Source organism: Notolabrus celidotus, chromosome 4 (genome assembly GCF_009762535.1).
Source record: "Notolabrus celidotus isolate fNotCel1 chromosome 4, fNotCel1.pri, whole genome shotgun sequence".
Taxonomy (NCBI): Eukaryota; Metazoa; Chordata; class Actinopteri; order Labriformes; family Labridae; genus Notolabrus; species Notolabrus celidotus.
Window position 1 is genome coordinate 4178281 of NC_048275.1, and position 22386 is coordinate 4200666.

At 40.2% G+C, this 22386-nt stretch overlaps 2 protein-coding genes across 2 annotated transcripts; one reads left to right on the forward strand and one right to left on the reverse strand.

The window, feature by feature from the left end:
* Positions 1-4663: 4663 nt before the first annotated feature.
* LOC117811555 (cytochrome c oxidase subunit 5B, mitochondrial) lies at positions 4664-7048 on the forward strand. Its single transcript, XM_034681903.1, has 4 exons — positions 4664-4861; positions 6296-6366; positions 6611-6710; positions 6796-7048. The coding sequence occupies exons 1-4, from the start codon at positions 4735-4737 to the stop codon at positions 6906-6908; spliced, it is 411 nt and encodes a 136-aa protein (XP_034537794.1). The 5' UTR covers positions 4664-4734; the 3' UTR covers positions 6909-7048.
* Positions 7049-8108: 1060 nt separating this feature from the next.
* On the reverse strand, positions 8109-20552 carry herc4 (HECT and RLD domain containing E3 ubiquitin protein ligase 4). Its single transcript, XM_034682470.1, has 24 exons — positions 20409-20552; positions 18369-18629; positions 18100-18259; positions 17914-17990; positions 17587-17808; positions 16189-16280; positions 15988-16118; positions 15706-15860; positions 15060-15136; positions 14799-14914; positions 14619-14678; positions 14400-14511; positions 13629-13818; positions 13367-13539; positions 12044-12163; positions 11861-11959; positions 11615-11782; positions 11367-11510; positions 10354-10520; positions 10165-10231; positions 9999-10081; positions 9735-9918; positions 9540-9642; positions 8109-9452 (listed from the first exon to the last, which is right to left on the reverse strand). Exons 2-24 carry the CDS (start codon positions 18592-18594, stop codon positions 9244-9246), a joined length of 3135 nt encoding a protein of 1044 aa, XP_034538361.1. The 5' UTR covers positions 18595-18629; positions 20409-20552; the 3' UTR covers positions 8109-9243.
* Between the last annotated feature and the right edge of the window lie 1834 nt (positions 20553-22386).

Here is a 22386-nt window from a genome sequence, read left to right on the forward strand (position 1 = left end):
ACTCCTCATGCTTTACTCCTCATACTTTACTCCTCATGCTTTACTCCTCATGCTTTACTCCTCATGCTTTACTCCTCATACTTTACTCCTCATACTTTACTCCTCATGCTTTACTCCTCATACTTTACTCCTCATACTTTACTCCTCATGCTTTACTCCTCATGCTTTACTCCTCATACTTTACTCCTCATACTTTACTCCTCATACTTTACTCCTCATGCTTTACTCCTCATGCTTTACTCCTCATGCTTTACTCCTCATACTTTACTCCTCATGCTTTACCCCTGGAGTGTTGTGGTTCTGCACTCTCTGGGTCCGTTTATCTGCAGCATGTCCTCAGGCCCACTTCTAAAACTATACCCTGCCTGACAGGAGACTGAAGGCTGGTTGAGGACAGATGTGGGAGCTCAGGGAAAGTTCCTCATCATAGATTTAAACTCAGACTTTAAGCTTGTTGTTCCAGTGTGCCAAGAGAAGGCATTCATCTCCCATGAGGAGCTACTAATGTTACATTTATTGTATGATACATTCATATCTCTAATCAGCAAACCGACTTCAAGGAACAAAAATTGGAAAATTTAAATTCTTCTATTTTGGATATATACTTTAAAGCATCCTCTATAGGGGACCTTTTCCTGTAATTGTAACCTGATGTGTGCTTAGAAGTGGATAAATTAGTGTAGTACTGGAGTTCAAGAACATTTTCCAACAGCAACTAGTAGTGTAACATATTGCAATGTAAAACAGCGTAACGAAATGTAAAGTAACCTAAAGTAACTTAAAGTAGTCTAAGTGTGTCTTATATACGGAGGCTAAAGACCTTGTCCCAGAGGTCTTAGGTTTGATTCCAGCCTCGACTGTTTGCTGCAAATCCTCGGCAATGCAGCGTAACGCAATGCAACGCAACGCAGCGTAACGCAACGCAGCGTAACGCAACGCAGCGTAACGCAACGCAGCGTAACGCAACGCAGCGCACAGAACGCAACTTAACGCAACTTAACGCAGCTTAACGCAGCTTAACGCAGCGCAGCTTAACGCAGCGCAGCGTAACGCAGCGCAGCGTAACGCAGCGTAACGCAGCGCAGTGTAACGCAGCACACAGAACGCAGCGCACAGAACGCAGCGCACAGAACGCAGTGCACAGAACGCAGCGCACAGAGCGCAGCGCAACGCAACACAGCTTAACGCAGCACAACACAGCTTAACGCAGCGCAGCTTAACGCAGCGCAACACAATGCAGCGTAACGCAGCGCAGCGTAACGCAGCGCAGCGTAACAGCGCATCTTAAAGCAGCAGCTTAAAGCAGCAGCGTAAAGCAGCAGTGTAACGCAACGCAGCGCAACGCAGCGCAGCGCAACGCAGCGCAGCGCAACGCAACGCAGCGCAACGCAACGCAGCGCAACGCAACGCAGCGCAACGCAGCGCAACGCAGCGCAACGCAGTGCAACGCAGTGCAACGCAGTGCAACGCAGTGCAACGCAGCGCAACGCAGTGCAACGCAGCGCAGTGCAACGCAGTGCAACGCAACGCAGCGCTATGCATCACAGAGCAGCGCAGCACAACGCAGCACAACGCAGCGCATCACAGCGCATCGCAGCACAACGCAGCGCATCACAACGCAGCGCAATGCAGCGCATCGCAGCACAACGCAGAGCAACGCATTGCAGCACAACACAGAGCAACACAACGCAAAGCAGCGCAATGACCTTCAGCATCAGTTCCTAAAGAATCGGCACAGAGCGCAGCGCGCAGAGCGCAGCGCACAGAACGCAACGCACAGAACGCAACGCACAGAACGCAACGCAACACAGCTTAACGCAGCACAACACAGCTTAACGCAGCGCAGCTTAACGCAGCGCAACACAATGCAGCTTAACGCAGCGTAACGCAGCGCAGCGTAACGCAGCGCAGCGTAACACAGCGCATCTTAAAGCAGCAGCTTAAAGCAGCAGCGTAAAGCAGCAGTGTAACGCAACGCAGCGCAACGCAACGCAGCACAACGCAGCGCAGCACAACGCAGCGCAGCGCAACGCAGCGCAGCGCAACGCAGTGCAACGCAACGCAGCGCAATGCATCACAGAGCAGCGCAGCACAACGCAGCACAACGCAGCGCATCACAGCGCATCGCAGCACAACGCAGCGCAACGCAGCGCATCACAACGCAGCGCAATGCAGCGCATCGCAGCACAACGCAGAGCAACGCATTGCAGCACAACACAGAGCAACACAACGCAAAGCAGCGCAATGACCTTCAGCATCAGTTCCTAAAGAATCGGCAGCAGATGGATTCATAATCGATGTGTTCTCTATGCAGTCGTGAAAGATTTACCCAAACACAGAGAGAGTAGCCCTCTCTGTTTGGATGATAAGGTTGTAAATTATAGGGCCCCCCGTGTGGGAGGTCCAAGAGTCTCCACATGGACAACACTGGAGCTGTACTGGCAGATTTGGACACAGTCCAAGGGGCCATCAGAGCATAGACATCAGAGCATGGACCAGTTACCAGCAACAGAGCCTCATGGCCTGTTTGATTGAGACATTATGTAAAGGACAATATCACAGAGCACTGTACCATACACTAATCATCTGAGGCATGCTGCTGAGGCTATCAGACTCCTCTCCAGCTGAGATAATGAGGGCCATGCTGGTTATACGGTCTCAGTCATGCATCCAACACTTGGGTTAACTTCTCAGAGAAACTATTGGGCGAGCTGCTGTGTTTTCGTACGAGCCTGAGCGCTGGAGGTGTGAGGACCATCACAGAGCGCTCCAACCAGAAGCCTGGACCAAAGCCCTACCAGCCCTTGCAAGGCTGCAGGGCCGGAGAGAACACCTGGACGGGCACTCAGGGACTGAAAGAAGTCCTAACTGACATCCTCAACAACTCTCTACAACAGGCCGTTGTTCCAAGGCGCCTCCAGGCCACGACCTTCACACCTGTCCCAAAGAAGTCTCTGGTCTCGAGGACAGCAGGGACTTTCTCCCAGCCTCAAGCTGCTGTAAAATTAAAAGGGATCATTATGTGGAGTTAAAACCTCGTGACTCTAATGAATCCTTGGACCTTCTTCAGCTCTTCTTTCTTTCCCTCTCTGAGATGTTTTAACATGGCTTCATCCTTCTGTTACATATCAGTCATATCTTTTTATTCCAACAGGTTTGAACTTTAAACGTGTTTCGGTTATATTTAAATAACAATCCCGACGTCTGTCTGATTCTTTAATGTCATTGTTGCAGAAATGTACGGTGGATTTAAGTGAGGAGGATTAGAGCCCAGAAATGTCTTTTATTTGAGGCAAGGCCAGTAAAAAAATTATTTAATTAAATTGACTTTAGAAAAAATTATTCTGACAGTGGACAGTAGAAAGGAGAACAGGTGAGGAAAAAATGGAGCAAAGGCTCCCCCTGCTGGACTCTAGGGAGCATGCATGTTCAATGTTCAACATTAGATTTTCACAACAAGTTAAGGCTCCCCCTGCTGGACAGAAAGATAACAGGATCCTCACAACATACTCTGGCTCCCCCTGCTGGACCCAACACATAATGTCTAGGTTTAACATATAAACAAGTACTATCACTGGAGTCTCATGCTGCCGGACTACAGATAGAATGTAAGAGTTTTATAATTTAACTTTGGGGAATATTAAACAAGTTGAGGCACCCCCTGTTGGATTTTAGAAAAGTGTACAGTGAGTTACAGTAAACCTTTATCATTTGAATTCATGCCATCAGATGAGGCTCCCCTGTAGACTGTGGAAAATATACAAGTTTCTTCATGCTTCGGTGTGGTTCTACACTAATCTAAGATTCAAAGATGCTACAATCCTGGAACCTTTCTACTTGCTGAGGCAAAGAGACAAAGTAACAAGAAGTACAAGAGTACCCCTACCTCAAGCTGTCTTCATATAGATTTTATATAGATAGATAGATAGATAGATAGATAGATAGATAGATAGATAGATAGATAGATAGATAGATAGATAGATAGATAGATAGATAGATAGAGATAAATAAATGCATATGGATAAACAGAAAGGGAAACAAATAAACAGATAATTACATAAATAAATATGGATAAATAGGTAAATAAATAAATAAATAAATACATACATAAATAAATAGATAAATGAATAAATAAATTGATGGATCATCAGATAAAGAAACAAATGAATAGATAAATAAATAAGAAGATATTTTAATCTGGTCACACCAACATTAAGATAAGATCTATGAATAATATTTGTTAGTAGGCTGTATCATTATATATTAATTATTATCACAATTGCTGGATGTAAACAGGTCATCCAGTTTTTTTAAATGTATCCTGTTAATTTTTATTTTCTTTAGAACATACAATTATAAATACTTAAATCTAGGACTGTCAGTGATTTTATTTGTGCCTTTAAAACATAAAAGATAATAAATTATAAATATTTCTCAGAGGAGAATTTAAAAGATGTTAAATAAGTTATTAAAATATTATTATTAATCTCTGTGTTAAACTCTAACCGGGTTACTTTCACTTTATATCCGTTATATTGAACCACCTGCTCCTCTCGCTGCTGCTCTCGCTGTGATTGGTCAGTGCAGAATCATATCTGCTCTCTGATTGGTTGAGCACAGTCCGTCTGCTCTCTGATTGGTCCGTCGGTCTGTCAGTCAGACAGTGTGGGGTCATCTGAGGCCAGCTGATCGTTTCAGGTCACTCTCCATAACTTTACCTGAAAGTGAGACATCATGGCGGGACGGCAGCTTCTCCTCCGACTCTCTGCAACAACAAGAGCAACTATTAGAGCAACTCGGGCAACTTCCCAGCTCAGGAGCAATCTGGCTGCTCGACCTGTGCAGCGTTTCATGTCAGGAGGTCAGTGTCCTTATCATCATGTTAGTTTAATAAAGTTTAAAGAGTTAAGAACAGACAGAGAACAGACTCAGAGCAGCAGGAACAGATCTGAGGAGTTAAATCATGAGACTGAAGAAGGAAACATGAACTCAGTTTAATATTCAGGGGGAATTAAAGGAGTAATAAAGGAATATCAACAGGGTATTTTTAGGTTATTGCGCACCCCCCATCAGTCTATAAAGTGACGTCATCACGCTGCCTGCTGCCTGTTTATGAAGTTTATTATATTTCATATTCATGTTTAAATCATTGGACTCATCTAAATGTTTGTACTCTCTTAGTTTCATGTTTTCAGATTAACTTTGTGACTTTAATCCGCTGATATGATTCAGTGTAATCAGACAGTGAAGGTCATCCGGACTTTGATTCACCCTCCTCTTCCTCTTCCTCTCTCTCTCTATCACACGCGCACACTCTCACAGGTGGGTGGGGGTGTTTCACTTTATTGTGACATTGACTTAATTTTTAACCTGACTCTAGCCCTACATTAACTTTTGATTTTATTTGATTATAATCTGACAAAATAATAATAATAATAATAATAATAATAATAAATGTTTATATTAAATATCTAAGAGTTTTAATTCTGTGATGTCACCCTTTCCAAAAAAACAAACTAAAAACCTGTTTATATGAATTTGATCAGGTTGTATTTGTCTGGATTAACAGTTTGTATAAATTGAGTTTGTTTTTAACATTTTTTGAGATTTAACAGTTTAATCTGAAAAAAATAATCTGTTTATTATTTCTAAGGGATAAAACACGTGTATAAATGTAGTCGTTGATAATTGTTGGGGTATTAAACAGTTCATATAAATTGAATCTGTTTATAATTTGTCAGGATTAAAAAGTTTATTAAAATGTCATCAGTTAATTTATTTTTTTACATTTACACTGTAACACTATAAATGTAATGTATATATTTCTGGGGAGATTAAACTGTTATACAATTTTTTGAAAATGATTTGTCAGGAAAAAACAGTTTACACAAATCTAATCTTTTTATAATTTATTTGACAGTCAACAGTTTTTTAATTTAACAGTTACTTAAATTTAACAATAATTTAACAGTTTATATACATTTGATTTGTTTATTAGTTTTTAAGATTAAACAGATTATTTAAATTTAATAATCAACATTATATATAGATTTAATCAGTTATTTTTTCTGTTTATATAAATTGAATCTGTTCATAATTTTTTGATATTAAACATTTATTTATAGGTTTATTTTTATAATGTCTTTGAGATGAAACAATTTATGTAAATATAGTCAGATGTCAAATCTTTTGAGATGAAACAGCTTATATCAATGTAATCTGTTTATAATTATATAATATTATAATTTGTCTGAATTAAAAAGTTTATATAAATTGAATCTGTTTAATATTTCAGGAATACCGACTGATGACGAGCAGGCGACCGGGCTGGAGCGTCGTGCTCTGCAGGGGTTCAAACAGGGGAAGGTAAAATGACTGATGTCAAATTTTGTATGAACTACTTCAGTTTTATTTTTAAAGACTGGGAATAATTCAATATTATTTTTAATTAAATTACATTCATAATATATACAGTTTGTAAATTATATTTATGGGTTAGGATTACATTTCTGATTAAATCATGTTTTATATGTTATATTTATTTCATTAAGGTGAATGTTTTATGATGATTATATAATTTAGTTAATCTGTTCAAATTGTCCCTGATCAGGACCCGTACAGCATCCTGAAGCCAAAGATGTACGCAGGAACCAAAGAAGACCCTCACATCGTGCCGTGTATTGGAACGAAGCGTCTGGTGGGCTGCCTCTGTGAGTGACGTTTACACACACACCTGTATCACACCTGTTGAATGATGACATCACACAGCAGGTGACCTTGATAATCTGTGCACAGGTGAGGAAGACAACACCGCCATCGTTTGGTTCTGGCTCCACGAAGGAAACGCCCAGCGCTGTCCATCCTGCGGCTCGCACTATCAACTCGTCCATCACGAGCTGCCACACTGAGACACACACTCAACACACACACACACACACACACACACACACACTGAAACTACAACACACTCTGATTTAAACACTGACTCTCCTATGGTCTACTGTCAGTCACTGAACGTGTTCTTCATTAAAGGATTTACCTGATTTCACTCTCTGTAGTTTTTATTACCGTCAACAATTTATCTTTGAAACAAGATCATTAAAAAAACTGTTATTAACATTATTATATTAGTGCTCACGCTAACCAGTGAGACCATCAGTGCTGGTTAAATCTCTAAAAGTAGTATGAGAGGTAGAGCCTTCAGTTATCAGGCCCCTCTCCTTTGGAATCATCTACCAGTCAGGGTCCGGGAGGCAGACACCCTCTCTACTTTTAAGAGTAGGCTTCAAACTTTCCTTTTTGATAAAGCTTATAGTTAGAGCTGGATCAGGCTTGGACCAGGTCTTAGTTATGCTGCTATAGGCTTAGACTGACACACTGGGATCCTGTCTTTCCCTCTCTCTCCTCTCTCTGCCTGTCTCTCACTTTAACTCTTCCTGTCCCATTATAGTTCCTAACCATAGACCTTTCTGGAGTCCCTGAGCTCCCTTGTCTCGTAGGTTCCTCTGGATCTCTGCTGTAGATTCCTTTTTTTGGGTCTTTCTTTCTTCCTTACTTTCTGTCATTTCTTTTCTTTATTGCTTTCTTTACTTCCTTCTCTTTTTCGTTCCTTCTTTCTTTCTATCTTCCATGTTTCTTCATCCTTTGTCTCCTTTTCTTTTCGCGTCCTTTCCTTCTGTCATTCTTTCACCACCTGTTCTAGTCCTTTTCTTTCTTCTCCTCTCCCTCACTTTTCTCTTTCCATAGACCTTTCTGGAGTCCCTGAGCTCCCTTGTCTCGTAGGTTCCTCTGGATCTCTGCTACAACTACTACTCTCCGTCTCCCCACTATCATCTCTCTCTCTCTCTTCATCTCCCTCTATCCCTCTCTCCAACACGGTCTCAGCAGATGTGTGTCTAACATGAGTCTGGTCCTGCTGGAGGTTTCTGCCTGTTAAAGGAAGTTTGTCCTTGCCACTGTAACTTGCTAAATGCTGCAAAGTGCTCTGCTCATGGTGGATTAAGATGAGATCAGACTGAGTCCTGTCTGGAAGATGGGACTGGATCTGATCCTGGTCTTGATGTTGGGTCTTTGTTAATAATAGAACATAGAGTCCGGTCAGGACAGAGTTTTGTCTCCATGTAACTGTTTATTTCAGCAGCTGGTCAGTCTTTGTGTCGTCGTCGTTAAGGCTCACAGCTGAGGACAGTAAGCTCAGCTCTCAGAAGTAAAAACAGTCTGGATGTGTTCACAGGATGAAAACAGTCTAAACTCTGAGACATGAAGACCACCTGCAGAGACCCGGGGTCTTACTCCTGTACTATCTTTGATAATTATTGATTTATTAAGGTTATTGATCCTCTCATTATGAATCTTGTTGCAGGTGACTTCATGTCAAGATGTTTATGTCGCTGTTTTCACACTGCATGTTTTACCTTTATCATCATCATCATCGTTTAATATGAAGAACGGCAGATCACACCTGTCCTCTCTGAGGACTGATTCAACGCAAGTCTGAAATACTGACATGGCATCAACAAGCTTTAAACCCAACACCACTCTGACAGTCTTGATCGTTAATCGGCGTCTCCAGCGTCTCCAAATTATTGTCTTCCTGTTTTTATTGTCTCTCAATTTATATCGTCCCCCTAGTCTTCCAGTCTTAATCAGATCCTTGTCTTCCCTGTTTTTATCCTTCCTCCGTTTTTGTCGTCTTCCTGCTTTCATCATCTCCCAAATTTGAGCGTCTCCAGCGTCTTCCTGTCTTTATCGTCTCCCATCTCTACCTTGTTCCCACTTTTATCATCTTGTTTTTTACTGTCTCCCAGTCTTTTTTGACTCCAGCGTCTTCCTGTCTTTATCGTCTCCCCGTTTTTATCTTGTCCCCGCTTTTGCCATCTCATTTTTACCGTCTCCCCGTCTTTTTTGACTCCAGCGTCTTCTTGTTTTTATCTTGTCCAGTTTTTATCAACTCGAGCGTCTTTTTCGTCTCCAATTCTTTTAAGTCTTTAGCGTCTCCTCGTTTTTTGTCTCCTGTATCTTCATCATCTCAGCATCTTCCCGTTATTATCGTCTCCCAAATATTATTGTCTCCAGTGTCTGCTTGTCTTTATTGTTTCCTCGTCTTTAGCATCTCCTCGTTTTTAGCATCTCCAAAATATTATTGTCTCCAGCGTCTCCCCGTCTTTATCGTCTCCCCGTCTTCTCAGACTTCCCTCTCTCCGTCTGAACTTCAGGAGTGTTTCTAACATCAGGTGAAAGTCCTCAGGCCAGGTTGAATCCCTGATTGTGATCGATGGCCTGTAACAGTTTCTGTCTTAGAGTTTGTGAACTCGTGTACTTTGGCAGGTCGAGGAGGTTGAAGCAGGTGTGAGCGACAGGTAAGTAATGTTCGCCTCCACCTGTGGGCTGAATCACTAACTTCAGGTTCTTCATGCCCAGGATGGGGATCCGGTCACTTCCTGTGAGGAACACTGAAACAGCAGAGTATGAATCAGGGTCTGAGTATGAGGAGTATGGTTATAGATTAGTGATGAGTGAAGTCATATTTCAGCACTTACACAGAAACTGCTTCTTCCTCTCTAAAGGAAGGTCGTGGAAAACTTCCCAGAAGAGTCTGATGGTGTGATGATCGGCCCAGTACTCTCCTTTGTACTCGGTGCTCTGAGGTCAAACACAGAAACATCATCAGGTCATGTTATCAGAGATCAGACTACATCCTGTTTAAACTTTAGTAGCATATTTAAAGAGCAGACCTTCTGGAGCTCCGTCCAGTCATAGTTGGTGTTTCCGATCACCATGGCCTGAAGTTCGTTCGGCTGGAAGAGCTCCAGAACTTTCCCTCCGCACACTTTATGAAAGCCGGCGTAGAAACACTCGAACAGCGGAGCCACCGACGTGTTGAAGACGTAATTCACGTACGCGTTGACGAAATCCTGCCTGTGGGAAAAAAAAGGTTTGTGAATCTTTTATTTTCACGTGAAGAACCTCAGGAGACGGAGAAGAACACCTTCAGGTACCTGTTGGATTTATTCACGTTGATGTTCTCGCCGTTTGGAGCGAGTTCAAACACCTCCGTGGCTCCGTAGTTTTCTTCTGTGATCTGAAAAACAGAGTCAGATTTTAACAACGTGACACGCCTTTCACTGTTTGGGGTCAGAGGTCAGAGGTCAGAGGTCGTCTTACGGTAAAGTTCAGACAGAAGGTGTCCTCCAGGTCGTCCTCTGTGTAGTCCAGTAAATGCTGCAGACTCCTGGTGTAAAGGAACACAGGCTCATATTTAATCACACCTTCAGATTAACTTCATCATTTCCTCTCATTTAACTTCAATCTGTTAATCTGTAATCTCTACTGCACAGGTGAGTGACCTCTGACCTTCCAACGTCAGGCATTAACTCCTTCAGGTCGTCCAGGTTGGGTTTCTTCTTCAGCAGCTTTTTGTAAAGAGCCAAAGGGAAGTTCAGCTCCACGATAGTCAGATTATAGATGGCCAGGCCGCAGATTACCCCGATCAGATTAAACAGGTCGATGTCTTCAAACGTCTGTGGGACAGGGAAGATGTGACAGGGAACGCAGTGTGTTAAACACTCTTAAATATTTAAAAATACTGGATACATACAGCAAGGTAATCTGTGTTAATCTGTTAATCTGTGTAAATCTGCATTAATCTGTGAATCTGTGTTAATCTGTAAAACTGTAATACTGTTAATCTTTATTAAGGTTTTAATCTGTGGTAATCTATAGTAAGCTTCTAATCTGCGTTAATCTGTTAATCCATGTCAATCTGTATTAATCTGTGATAATCTGTCAATAAAGTACAGAATCATTGAATATAAACAGCATATTAATCTGTATTAATCTATGTTAATCTATATTAATCTGTATGACTGAGTGTTAATCTGTATACATCTGTGTTAATCTGTATTAATCTGTTAATCAGTATACATCTGTTAGTCTATTAATCAGTGTTAATCTGTCAAACAGCATATGTATCTGTGTTAATCAATGTTAATCTGTATCAATGTTTTAATCTGTATTTAACTGCTAATCTGTGTTAAACTGTTTTGACCTGAGTTAATCTGTATTGAACTTTTAATCTGTGATAATCTGTCAATAAAGTACAGAATCATTGGATATAAACATGTTCATTAATGTTCATTTGTTTTAATCTGTCTTAATCTCTATTCATTTGTGTTAATCTGTCATAAAACTGCATAATCACTGAATATAACCAGCATGGTAATCTGTGTTAATCTGTGTTAATCTCTGCAGTTATCAATATTCCACACCAGATTATTGAGACATGATCAGGTTGTTTCAGACAGTGTAATCTAGAAATGATATCGTCTTTACTCTTTAATCCAGATATGCAGATTATCTATCCTCACCTTGTTTGAAAACCAGATGAGCCTTGAGTCGTCATGGTAACGAAACATCCCATATTTAGGGTCCAGCAGCTCTTTCATGATCAAGAGGAAAAACTCTTTCCTCACGCCGCCTGCGTCCACCGCCTCCTCCCCCACGAATATCACCTGCCAATCAATCAATCAATCAATCAATCAATCAATCAATCAATCAATCATCTGTTATCTCACAGAGCGACTCAAATCTAAATATAGATCCCAGTGGCGTGTACCTTCAGCGGTTTCTTGTAGTCCACGTTCTTGGACTTCCTGAGGACCTCCATCGTGTCTCCTACGATGTTTTCCCTCCGGACGATCAGGATGAGACACGGATTCACCGACTCCACCGCCGGCATGAACATGGAGCTGAAGTTCTGCATCTGAGCCTGATCCACCGCCATCTGTACCAAAATCATTAAAACTTAGAACCCTGGGTAAAAAACGATCATGTGACATCATCAAACGCAGTGATTGGTTACCTGCATCTGGATCACGGCGTCCGTCTGCAGCAGCGTCGTCTTTGCCTGAGCGTCAAACACAAACGGGAACCTGCACAGAGTGAACACGCCGTCCTGACCCTGAGACACAGACAGAAGTCATTGATCCAGAGAACATGATGGATCTGTTTGAACTCATGTGAACGAGTGAACGGAGAGACCCACCATGGGTAACATCTGCCTCTGGACCCAGCTCACGTAGTCGTTCCTGATGTCGATCAGCTCGTCCAACTCGTGGATGTAGAACTTATCGTACTGGATGATGTGACCGGCTCGCTCGCTCACCTGACGAACGCAAAACTGAGGTTTACACACACACACACATAGACTCACACACACCTGTACTCTGACTGCTTCTCAATGTGTTAGGGACCAGTGTTGTAGTGGAGTCACCAAACCTCGAGTCCCAGTCGAGTCCGGGTCACCAGAATAGAATCCGAGTCGAGTCTGAGTCAAGTCCGAGTCAAGTTTAAGTTGAGTCCAAGTCACCAGAGAAGAAACCAAGTTGAGTCCGAGTCAAGTCCGGGTCGAGTCTGAGTCAAGTCCGAGTCGAGTCTGAGTCAAGTCCGAGTCGAGTCTGAGTCAAGTTTAAGTCGATTCCGAGTCACCAGAATAGAATCCGGGTCAAGTCTGAGTCGAGTTAGGGCACCAGAGAAGTATCTGAGTCAAGTCTGAGTCAAGTCCGAGTCAAGTCTGAGTCCCCAGAGAAGAATCAAAGTCAAGTCCAAGTCAAGTCCAAGTCAAGTCCAAGTCAAGTCCAAGTCAAGCCCAGGTCAAGCCCAGGTCAAGTCCAAGTCAAGTCCAAGCCAAGTCCAAGTGAAGTCCAAGTGAAGTCCAAGTCAAGCCCAGGTCAAGTCCAAGTCAAGTCCAAGTCAACAGAGAAGAATCCGAGATGAGTCAGAGTTGAGTCTGAGTCACCAGAGAACACTCCGACTCAAGTCCAAGTCAAGTCCAAGTGACCAGAGTAGAATCCGAGTTGAGTCCGAGTTGAGTCGAAGTCACCAGAGTAGAATCCGAGTTGAGTTTGAGTCCCCAGAGAAGAATCAAAGTCAAGTCCAAGCCAAGTCCAAGTCAAGTCCAAGTCAAGTCCAAGTCAAGTCCAAGCCAAGCCCAGGTCAAGTCCAAGTCAAGTCCAAGTCACCAGAGAAGAATCCGAGATGATTTCGAGTTGAGTCTGAGTCACCAGAGAACACTCCGACTCAAGTCCAAGTCAAGTCGAAGTCACCAGAGTAGAATCCGAGTTGAGTTTGAGTCACCAGAGAAGACTCAGAGTCAAGTCCCAGTCACCAGAGAGGAACCCGAGTCGAGTCACAGTCAAGTCCCAGTCACCAGAGAATAATCCAAGTAGAGTCCCAGTAATCAGTGCTTGAGTCCAAGTCCAGTTCTGCAAATTTTGGACTCAGGTCGCTTGAGTCCAAGTCCAAGTCCTGGACTGGAGTACTACAACACTGCATGTGACTCAGGCATATGTATGAAGATATTTCTCACGGTGTGAAGGATCTCCAGCAGACGCAGCGACGTGTCGAGGAAACAGGTGAAGATTCTCTGCTCTGCTGAAGGAATCCCGACTTTGTGCATCTGCAGCAGGTAAACCACCACCTCCTTATACAACTCCACCAGGTGCTGGAACACCGGGCCCTCGAAGGTAGACCACCAGTTTCCTGTGATGAGGGACAAACAGAGTGTGAGACGTGCAGAGAGGAAAAACTGAACCGTGACAAACAGCAGAAAGATAAATCCTCCGTCGTACCGAGCACCTTCAGGGGAGGCTGCTTCAGGCTGATCACCGAGCGGGCGAACGGGATGGTGATGGTGACGTAGTTATTCCGGTCTCTGAAGAGAGGACACTCGGGCAGCGTGACGAAGAGTCTCAGAGCTTCAACGTCTGGAGGAGAAGAACTCAACCTGGGAATCAGGTTCTTCTCCAGACTGGCAGCAATCTGACAAACACACAGGGTAAGTGATCATAATAATAATAATAACAATAATAATAATAATAATGATAATTATAATAAAAATGTATTATTATTATTATTATTAGTAGTAGCAGTATTAACATAATACTAATAATAATAACAATTATAATAACAACAGTAACAAAATAATAATATTGATGATAATAGTAATAATTACAGCAATAATAATAATAATACAAATAATAATACAAATCTAAATAATAACAATAATAATAATTATTATTATTATTATAATAACAATAACAATAGAAATCTCAATAATAATAATAATAATTATAATAACAACAGTAATAACAATTATAATATTGATAATAATAGTAATAATTATAGCAATAATAATATTAATACAAAGAACAACAGAAGAAGAAGAAGAAGAAGAAGAAGAAGAATATTAAAACAGTAAATAATCTTTGTGGGGTGTAATAACAGAAACTTCCAGTCTTAATGTGTATTTATTCTTTAAGCTTGTTTCACTGTGAAAAGTTTAAAAAAAAAGTAGATTTAAATAAATGGACACATGAAGGGGTTAATGTGCGACCTCTGACCTGCTGATTGATCTCCGGGCGATCATTTGTGATCAACCTGTGAAACAGGAGGCGAGCTTTGTTCATGTCAACACCCGGACTCTTAGAGCTCGTACTGAAGTGATCCGGATTACTGTGAATAAAAACATAGAGGTCAGAGTTGAATTAGTTTGTCGGTCTGAGGCGTTTTAATTTTATATGAATGTATAAAACACAAAATGATAATCAACATGTGATCACCTGATTGATAGAAAGGATCCGTTCAGGCAGCTCGCTGATGAAAACACGAGGTCGATTTCACTGAAGGGAAAATCAAAAATAGATAGAACACTGAGTCTTCTCCATGAGCACCAAACACAATCATAACAAGTGTTTAAATATTAAATATTAAACTGTCTGATCAATAATGAGACGGGTTACTTGGACACTTCCGCGGGGAGCCGTCCTGACGAATGGTACAACCATCTCCGAATCGTGTCTTCATTCAGACAGCAGAGCTTCCTGTCTGGATCTGTGACCGACACCTCGTCAGGACTCTGCAAGAACAGATATAACTGTATATAAAACACAGAAACATTACAGGATGATATCAGCTTATAATAATAATACAACTTCAAAGCATCTCTGTAGAATATTTATTACAATATGCAACAAAGAAGAACTTTATCAGTAATATTTTACATTGTTTGTGCGATAGTGAGCAAAGCTTTGGTCTCCTCCTGCATAAATCTTCTTCACACAGCAAACCTGCTCAGAGTCTGGAAGACAGAAAAACAGAAGAAAATATATGAATCTGTTAAAATCAAATAAATACTAATCTAAAAAAATTAATATATACATAAATAAAAAATAACAGCTAAATAAAACATTAAAAAAATAACTGAAATATCAATCTAAAATAACATATATATCTTAAAGAAATTATAGATTTTTTTTTTTAAATCATATAAATATATATATTTTTAAAAATCACACAAAAATAATCATAATTGAAATATTAAACATTAAAAAAATAACTGAAAAATTATTCTAAAAAAATAATAGAAATCTGAGAAATTTAATCTGAAAAAATAACTGAAATATAAATCTAAAAAAAATTTTAAACAGACATCTAAATCTAAAAATAATTTGAGAAATTAAATCTAAAAAAATAACTGAAATATAAATCTTTACAAAATCATATACATATTCATATAAACAATTTAAAATAAATATACATCTAAAAAGAATTCACAGTAATATAAATCAAAACATAATAAATATTAATCTTTAGATAATCACAGAAATATAAATCTGAAATGTAATCATCTTTTTCTCATAGTCTCACCTGAGTCCACGGAAGCAGGTGAGCAGGCCCAGGGCCCTTTGACAGGCGCAGGGCTCTTTCTGTTACAGGTGGAGCGAGTGCCGAGCTGCCCGTTTCCCCCGAGTCCAAATGAGTCCATCTTTTCTGAAGCCGGCGTGAAAGCCAGCGTGTGCTGCCTTCAAATCCACAGAAAATACAATATAATGAAGTTTAATGAAGTTCCACCATCTCTGCATTGTTTTACTCTGCCTGTGTTTGTCCAGCTCTGAACGATGATTGTTACAGATCAAATCTAAGTTTTACCTCCCGCAGGAAATCTGTGTGACGACATTCCCCATGAGCTCAAACACCTTCCTGGGGTTGATCTCATGGTTGGTGGAGTTGTGTCCCAGCTGTCCGTATCCTCCGGCTCCAAATGTAAACACGCCTCCTTCCTGTGAACAAGCAGCACATGTTAATCTCTCAGCAGATTACAAGTACTTAAATAAAGGTTCAATATGTTACCTTAGTGAGCACCGCGGTGTGATCCTCTCCGCAGGAGATAAAAATCACTCTCTGAGATCTGAGCGACTTCAGCAGAGATGGAAAACAGCGATCTAGAAGATTCAAAACAACATCGTATTTAAAGGTGACATATCATGATTTTTTCATCAATATATATTGGTCTAAGAGGTCCCCAAAACATGTCTTTAAAGTTTCTGCTCAAAAAAACACTTTGAAATCAGATTTTGGTCTGCCTGAAAAACCCTCTTCTTCAGTCCTCCTCAGAACACTCTGTTTTCCCTCTGACCACGCCCCCTCAGGAAGTGGATGTGCCCTCGGCTGTGCAGCACGTTGATCTAATGTTTACATGTTGGCTGAATATACACGGCTGCTCAGAGATCGCGTTACTTCAACCCTCTGAATCTGATCCAGAATCTGATCCTGACGGAGAGGCGCCTGCAGCAGGACCTTTCTGAACCATTGGTCACAGATTTAGTGTTTCTTGTTGTTTTATTTATCAGTATGTAGACGTGTGTCTTGATACACAGCTACGAACATGTAGCTATGTGGCTATGCTAACTAGCGCTAGCACTTATCCATGACAAATAAAAATCATCCACTAGATCTTCAAATCTGCAGACGTGGGGAGTCAAACCGACCTCTGCCAGAAAGGCAGCGGAACCTTTTCTGAACCATTGGTCACAGATTTAGTGTTTCTTGTTGTTTTATTTGTCAGTATGTCGACGTGTGTCTTGGTACACAGCTACAGCTACGACATGTAGCTATGTAGCTATGCTAACTAGCGCTAGCACTTATCCATGATAAATAAAAATCATCCACTAGATCTTCAAATCTGCAGACGTGGGGAGTAAAACCGACCTATGTGTTTATTAAGACAGCCTACAACTAGCATGCCTCCCTCCTAAGCTCCTTGTTAGCACACATTTGTGCAGGTAATGAAAAACGGGGGAGGGATTCAGTATTATTTTATACAGTCTATGGGCTGAACAAGCTCCGAGCTCTGACTCTGTTACAGACCGGATATTGTTGTGACGTAACAAAAACACTGAAGTCTGAAACGGCTGGTTTCACACACATTTACAGAAAGGTGGAGAAATCAGAACAGGGGCAGAATGGATTCTTTTCATTCTCGGGGGGTTTGTAGACAGGGACACATATTTCAGGTAGAGAACCATTAAAAAGTCAATTTTGCATGATATGTCACCTTTAAGGCTGGATTTAAATCTTAGCAAAAAACTGTTCATGCAAAATAAAGATTAAATGTAAAAACTGTAAAAGACACTCATTTGGGATCTAAAATAATGTAAACAATGTGAAAATGTATCTTATGTGAATAATATCTGATGTTCAGTCTGAGTTTAACTTTTAACCCTCGCACTGTAAAGTTTATCGTCTCACCGTTTCTGTCATTGAGTCCCAGCTGTCCAAACTTATTTCGCCCCCATCCGAACACCGCCCCCGACAACGTGAGGGCAAAGCTGTGAGCGCCCCCTGCTGTTATCTGAGCAAAAGGAACACCCTGCAGAGACTGAATGATCTGAGGAGAACAGATACTCTGTCCATTCATTCCCAGACCGAGCTGTCCGAACCGATTCTGTCCCCACGAGAAAACATGACCCCCTGTCCAAAGACATGAACGTTGATAAAATAAACAATGCATTCATAATGTGATCATTTGATGAATATATTAATAATGTATTAATAATGAATGCAAAGCGTCCTTACCTCTGGAGAGAGCGAGGGAGTGCCAGTACCCGCAGGCTACCTGAGCGACCTGAACGTCCGACAGAGTCTTTATATTTCTGGAGTTTCACAGAGAGACAGGAACTCTTAATAAATCAATTAACATTCATTTAAACAAACACATTAACATTCATCTCATGATTGTTATCAGTAAACTGCTGGACTCACCGAGGCACACGAACACATTCATCAAAGTTATGGAGGCCAAGCTGTCCGTCTGAGCCCAAACCCCACGAGAACACCTGACCTTTATCGTTCACCGCGAGCGTGTGAGACTGACCGCATGCCACTGCGGCGATGATCTGAGCGTCCAGAGCCACCACCTGCTCTGAGGAACACAAATCACACCTTAATAAGACGAAGAAGATGAGAGCAGGGCACTTTAACTAACACTGAAGGGTTCTACTGAGAACTCACAAACTACAGAAATGACTCACCTGGTTTCTTCCTGGACTTGTCGTGTCCTAGCTGTCCCAGGTCGTTGCAGCCGCAGGTGTAAACCGTCCCATCCTCCAACAGGAAGACGGTGTGTCTGTGGCCGGACCCGACGTCACGCACACACTTTCCATCGAAGAATTCACACCTCCGAGGCTCGACGACGATCTCTTCATCGATTCCTCCCAAACCCAGCTGACCATACGAAGCATTCCCCCAGCACAGCATGTTAGCCCGCCGCTAACAGACCCAGATACACCCCTCTGTGAAGACAGGAGATCACAGGATAATGTTAAATTTAACCAGGAATGATAACGCAGGATAATGTTAAATTTTACCCTGAATGATAATGTTCATTTTAATGTGATTTATAACATAAAGCAGGATCATGTTTAGACTTTACCCTGAATGATAATGGGGGAAAGGATAATGTTAAATTGTACCTTGAATGATAATTTTAATGTGATTTATAACAGTAATGCAGGATAATGTTAAATTCTACCCTGAATGATAAATCTAATGTGATTTAAAACAGTAAAGAAGGATAACGTTAAATTTTACTCTGAATGAAAATGTTAATTTAAATGTGATTTATAACAGTAAAACAGGATAATGTTAAATCTACCCTGAATGATGATGTTCAGTTTAATGTGACTTAAAACAGTAAAGCAGGATCATTTAAAATTTGTGACATTTTACACTGAACGATAATGTTAAGTTTAATTATTATTAGACATATTATTAGTATTTATTCTGTAGCTGTGTAATAAGCAGGATAATAATGTGTGTGTGTGTAGTCTGTAACTGTGTAATAAGCAGGATAACAATGTGTGTGTGTGTGTGTAGTCTGTAGCTGTGTAATAAGCAGGATAATAATGTGTGTGTAAGAAGTCTGTAGCTGTGTAATAAGCAGGATAAAAATGTGTGTGTATGTAGTCTGTAACTGTGTAATAAGCAGGATAATTATGTGTGTGTTTAATCTGTAGCTGTGTAATAAGCAGGGTAATAATGTGTGTGTGTTTAATCTGTAGCTGTGTAATAAGCTGGATAATAATGTGTGTGTTTCATCTGTAGCTGTGTAATAAGCAGAATAATAATGTGTGTGTAAGTAGTCTGTAGCTGTGCAATAAGCAGGATAATAATGTGTGTATATTTAGTCAGTAGCTGTGTAATAAGCAGGATAATAATGTGTGTGTATGTAGTCTGTAGCTGTGTTATAAGCAGGATAAGAATGTGTGTGTATGTATTCTGTAACTGTGTAATAAGCAGGATATTTATGTGTGTGTTTAATCTGTAGCTGTTTAATAAGCAGGGTAATAATGTGTGTGTGTTTAATCTGTAGCTGTGTAATAAGCTGGATAATAATGTGTGTTTAATCTGTAGCTGTGTAATAAGCAGGATAATAATGTGTGTGTAAGTAGTCTGTATCTGTGTAATAAGCAGGATAATAATGTGTGTGTATGTAGTCTGTAGCTGTGTAATAAGCAGGATAATAATGTGTGTACATGTAGTCTGTATCTGTGTAATAAGCAGGATAATAACGTGTGTGTTTAATCTATAGCTGTGTAATAAGCAGGATAAGAATGTGTGTACATGTAGTCTGTATCTGTGTAATAAGCAGGATAATGATGTGTGTCTTTAATCTGTAGCTGTGTAATAAGCAGGATAATGTATAGTGAGCTGGTGTTTGATCCCTCAGGGTCAGACAGGGTGAGTCAGGGTCTTGGTCTTGGTCCTGCAGGGATTCTGTTTGGCATAAACACCTGCTAACTATTCATTATTATCCTTTATGCAGCTAGCAAAGAATGCTAACGCCTGAATGAAACCTTGTCCCAGAGTTCCTCCTGATATCTGCAGGATAATGTTAGCATGTTGATGTTGATATGAAGGCAGAGTGACTCACACATCCTCACCTGTTTTATAATTAAGAGGATTTTAATAAGAAGATAAAGCCCAGAGTTCAGTCTGTTAACGTTACAGCACAGTTAATACCTGAACTTTACAAACAGCTCGTGGCAGTTAAAACCTTAAAGAAGTCTTACCCAGACCGTCTCCCAGTGTGGTCTCGTGCTCCAACCTTTAAAGCTGAAGACAGCAGCTCATTATTTCATGTATTTAACAATCAGCAGCTCGTAGTGAAGTCAGGCCACACAGTCAACAACTGCTCCTCGGCTCAGCAGCAGGAAGCTACGGTTATTACACTCTCAACATCCGGTCTGTCCTTTCAAAGTAAAGTGCAGTCTTATGGATCAGGGTGGGTCGGCCTTCAGGGCGGGGCAGTAATGTGTCCTTATTTTATCCACACGTAGAGTAAAGCATGAACTATCTAACAGGTTAGTGTTTGAGGGTCTACGGATACTTTATATAACTACACTGTAAATGTGATTACCTTTATTTTGAAGGCACACCAATGTAAACGGAAGTCTTACTGCTTTTAAAAACGCTTTACGTGAAGGAGAGGAAACGTCACGAAGCATCGACAATGTTCTAGATGGGGCGCACGCGCATGCGCTTCTAGGTGAGTAGATTTTCTGAATACAACAGAAAAAAATATGTATTTCTGTTTGAATGAGAAAAAAAATGCTAACATCAGGGAAAAAAAGATTCATTTGCAAAAGTACTCACTTTTTAAAATGTTTTAAAAAAACATATTTTTCTATTACTAGCTTTAGGTATTATCAATCAACTGAGGTTGGGTGGCTTTGACTAAGTCAAAATAACATTAATTAGAGGTATCTTGAAGAGTTTAACTTTATTACAAATTCATACTAAAAAGAAATGTGCTTTTTAAAAATGTAGAAAGACTAAGTCATCTGTTTTTGCAAATTAACTATTCATATATCGGTTTACAGCAGGGAATAAATATATGTCTGTTTACATGAGGAAATAAAGACATGTCTGTTTACATGAGGAAATAAAGATATATGTTTACAGCAGGGAATAAAGATATGTCTGTTTACAGGAGGGAATAAAGATATGTCTGTTTACAGCAGGGAATAAAGATATATGTTTACAGCAGGGAATAAAGATATGTCTGTTTACAGGAGGGAATAAAAATATGTCTGTTTACAGCAGGGAATAAAGATATGTTTGTTTTCAGCAGGAAATGAAGATTTATTTTACATGAGGAAATAAAGACATGTCTGTTTACAGCAGGGAATAAAGATATGTCTGTTTACATGAGGGAATAAAGATATGTCTGTTTACATGAGGGAATAAAGATATGTCTGTTTACAGCAGGGAATAAAGATATATGTTTACAGCAGGGAATAAAGATATGTTTGTTTTCAGCAGGAAATGAAGATTTATTTTACATGGGGAAATAAAGAGATATCTGTTTACATGAGGAAATAAAGATATGTCTGCTTGTATCAGGAAATTTTTTTTTTTTTACATGAGGAAATAAAGATGAACCTGTTTACAGCAGGAGATAAAACAAAGAGTACTAAGTTAAACACATTGCGCAAGAATAATTACACAATAAGTGTTTGGGAACAGTTACTCAGTATCAGTATCAGTTTGATTAAAATGTTAACAAAATAAAGTTAGGAAATAAACAATTCAATAAAATGATCAGTTCAACTATTTAATAAAATTAAATTTGAATTGATAATGAAATTATCATTTATACTGGGTAAGTTTGAGTCTAAGGTAAAATACCCTGGTGAGGTAAAGGTATCGAAATATGAACCATTGGCACTTATTATATTTGTTTCCTTGTTTCATAAACCAACAAACTAACCAACCGAACAATGAACCAACCAACCAACCAACTAACAGAATATTTAACCAACCAACCAATCAGCATGACCCCAAACCTGATCAATATGGTTTGTTCAAATTTAGTATTTCCTATCAAAGCTTCATCAATAATATTTTTCAACAGTTTCATTTTGTATTTTCATTGATGATCAGAGCTGTAGTTTGCTTGCGTAACACAGTTTACGTGTGTGTGTGCATGTATTGTGTGTGAAGTACGTGTGTGTGTGTTCTGATGACGGTGTGTGTTAAATCTTGTGT

Coding starts and splice junctions, on each gene's coding strand:
- LOC117811555 (XM_034681903.1), top strand. CDS start 4,735: ATGGCGGGACGGCAGCTTCTCCTCCGACTCTCTGCAACAACAAGAGCA. Junction 6,367..6,610: donor AGGGGTTCAAACAGGGGAAG/GTAAAATGACTG, acceptor GTCCCTGATCAG/GACCCGTACAGCATCCTGAA. Junction 6,711..6,795: donor GCGTCTGGTGGGCTGCCTCT/GTGAGTGACGTT, acceptor ATCTGTGCACAG/GTGAGGAAGACAACACCGCC.
- herc4 (XM_034682470.1), bottom strand. CDS start 18,594: ATGCTGTGCTGGGGGAATGCTTCGTATGGTCAGCTGGGTTTGGGAGGA. Junction 17,809..17,913: donor CTCCCTCGCTCTCTCCAGAG/GTAAGGACGCTT, acceptor GTCTTTGGACAG/GGGGTCATGTTTTCTCGTGG. Junction 11,960..12,043: donor AGAGGCAGATGTTACCCATG/GTGGGTCTCTCC, acceptor TCTGTGTCTCAG/GGTCAGGACGGCGTGTTCAC.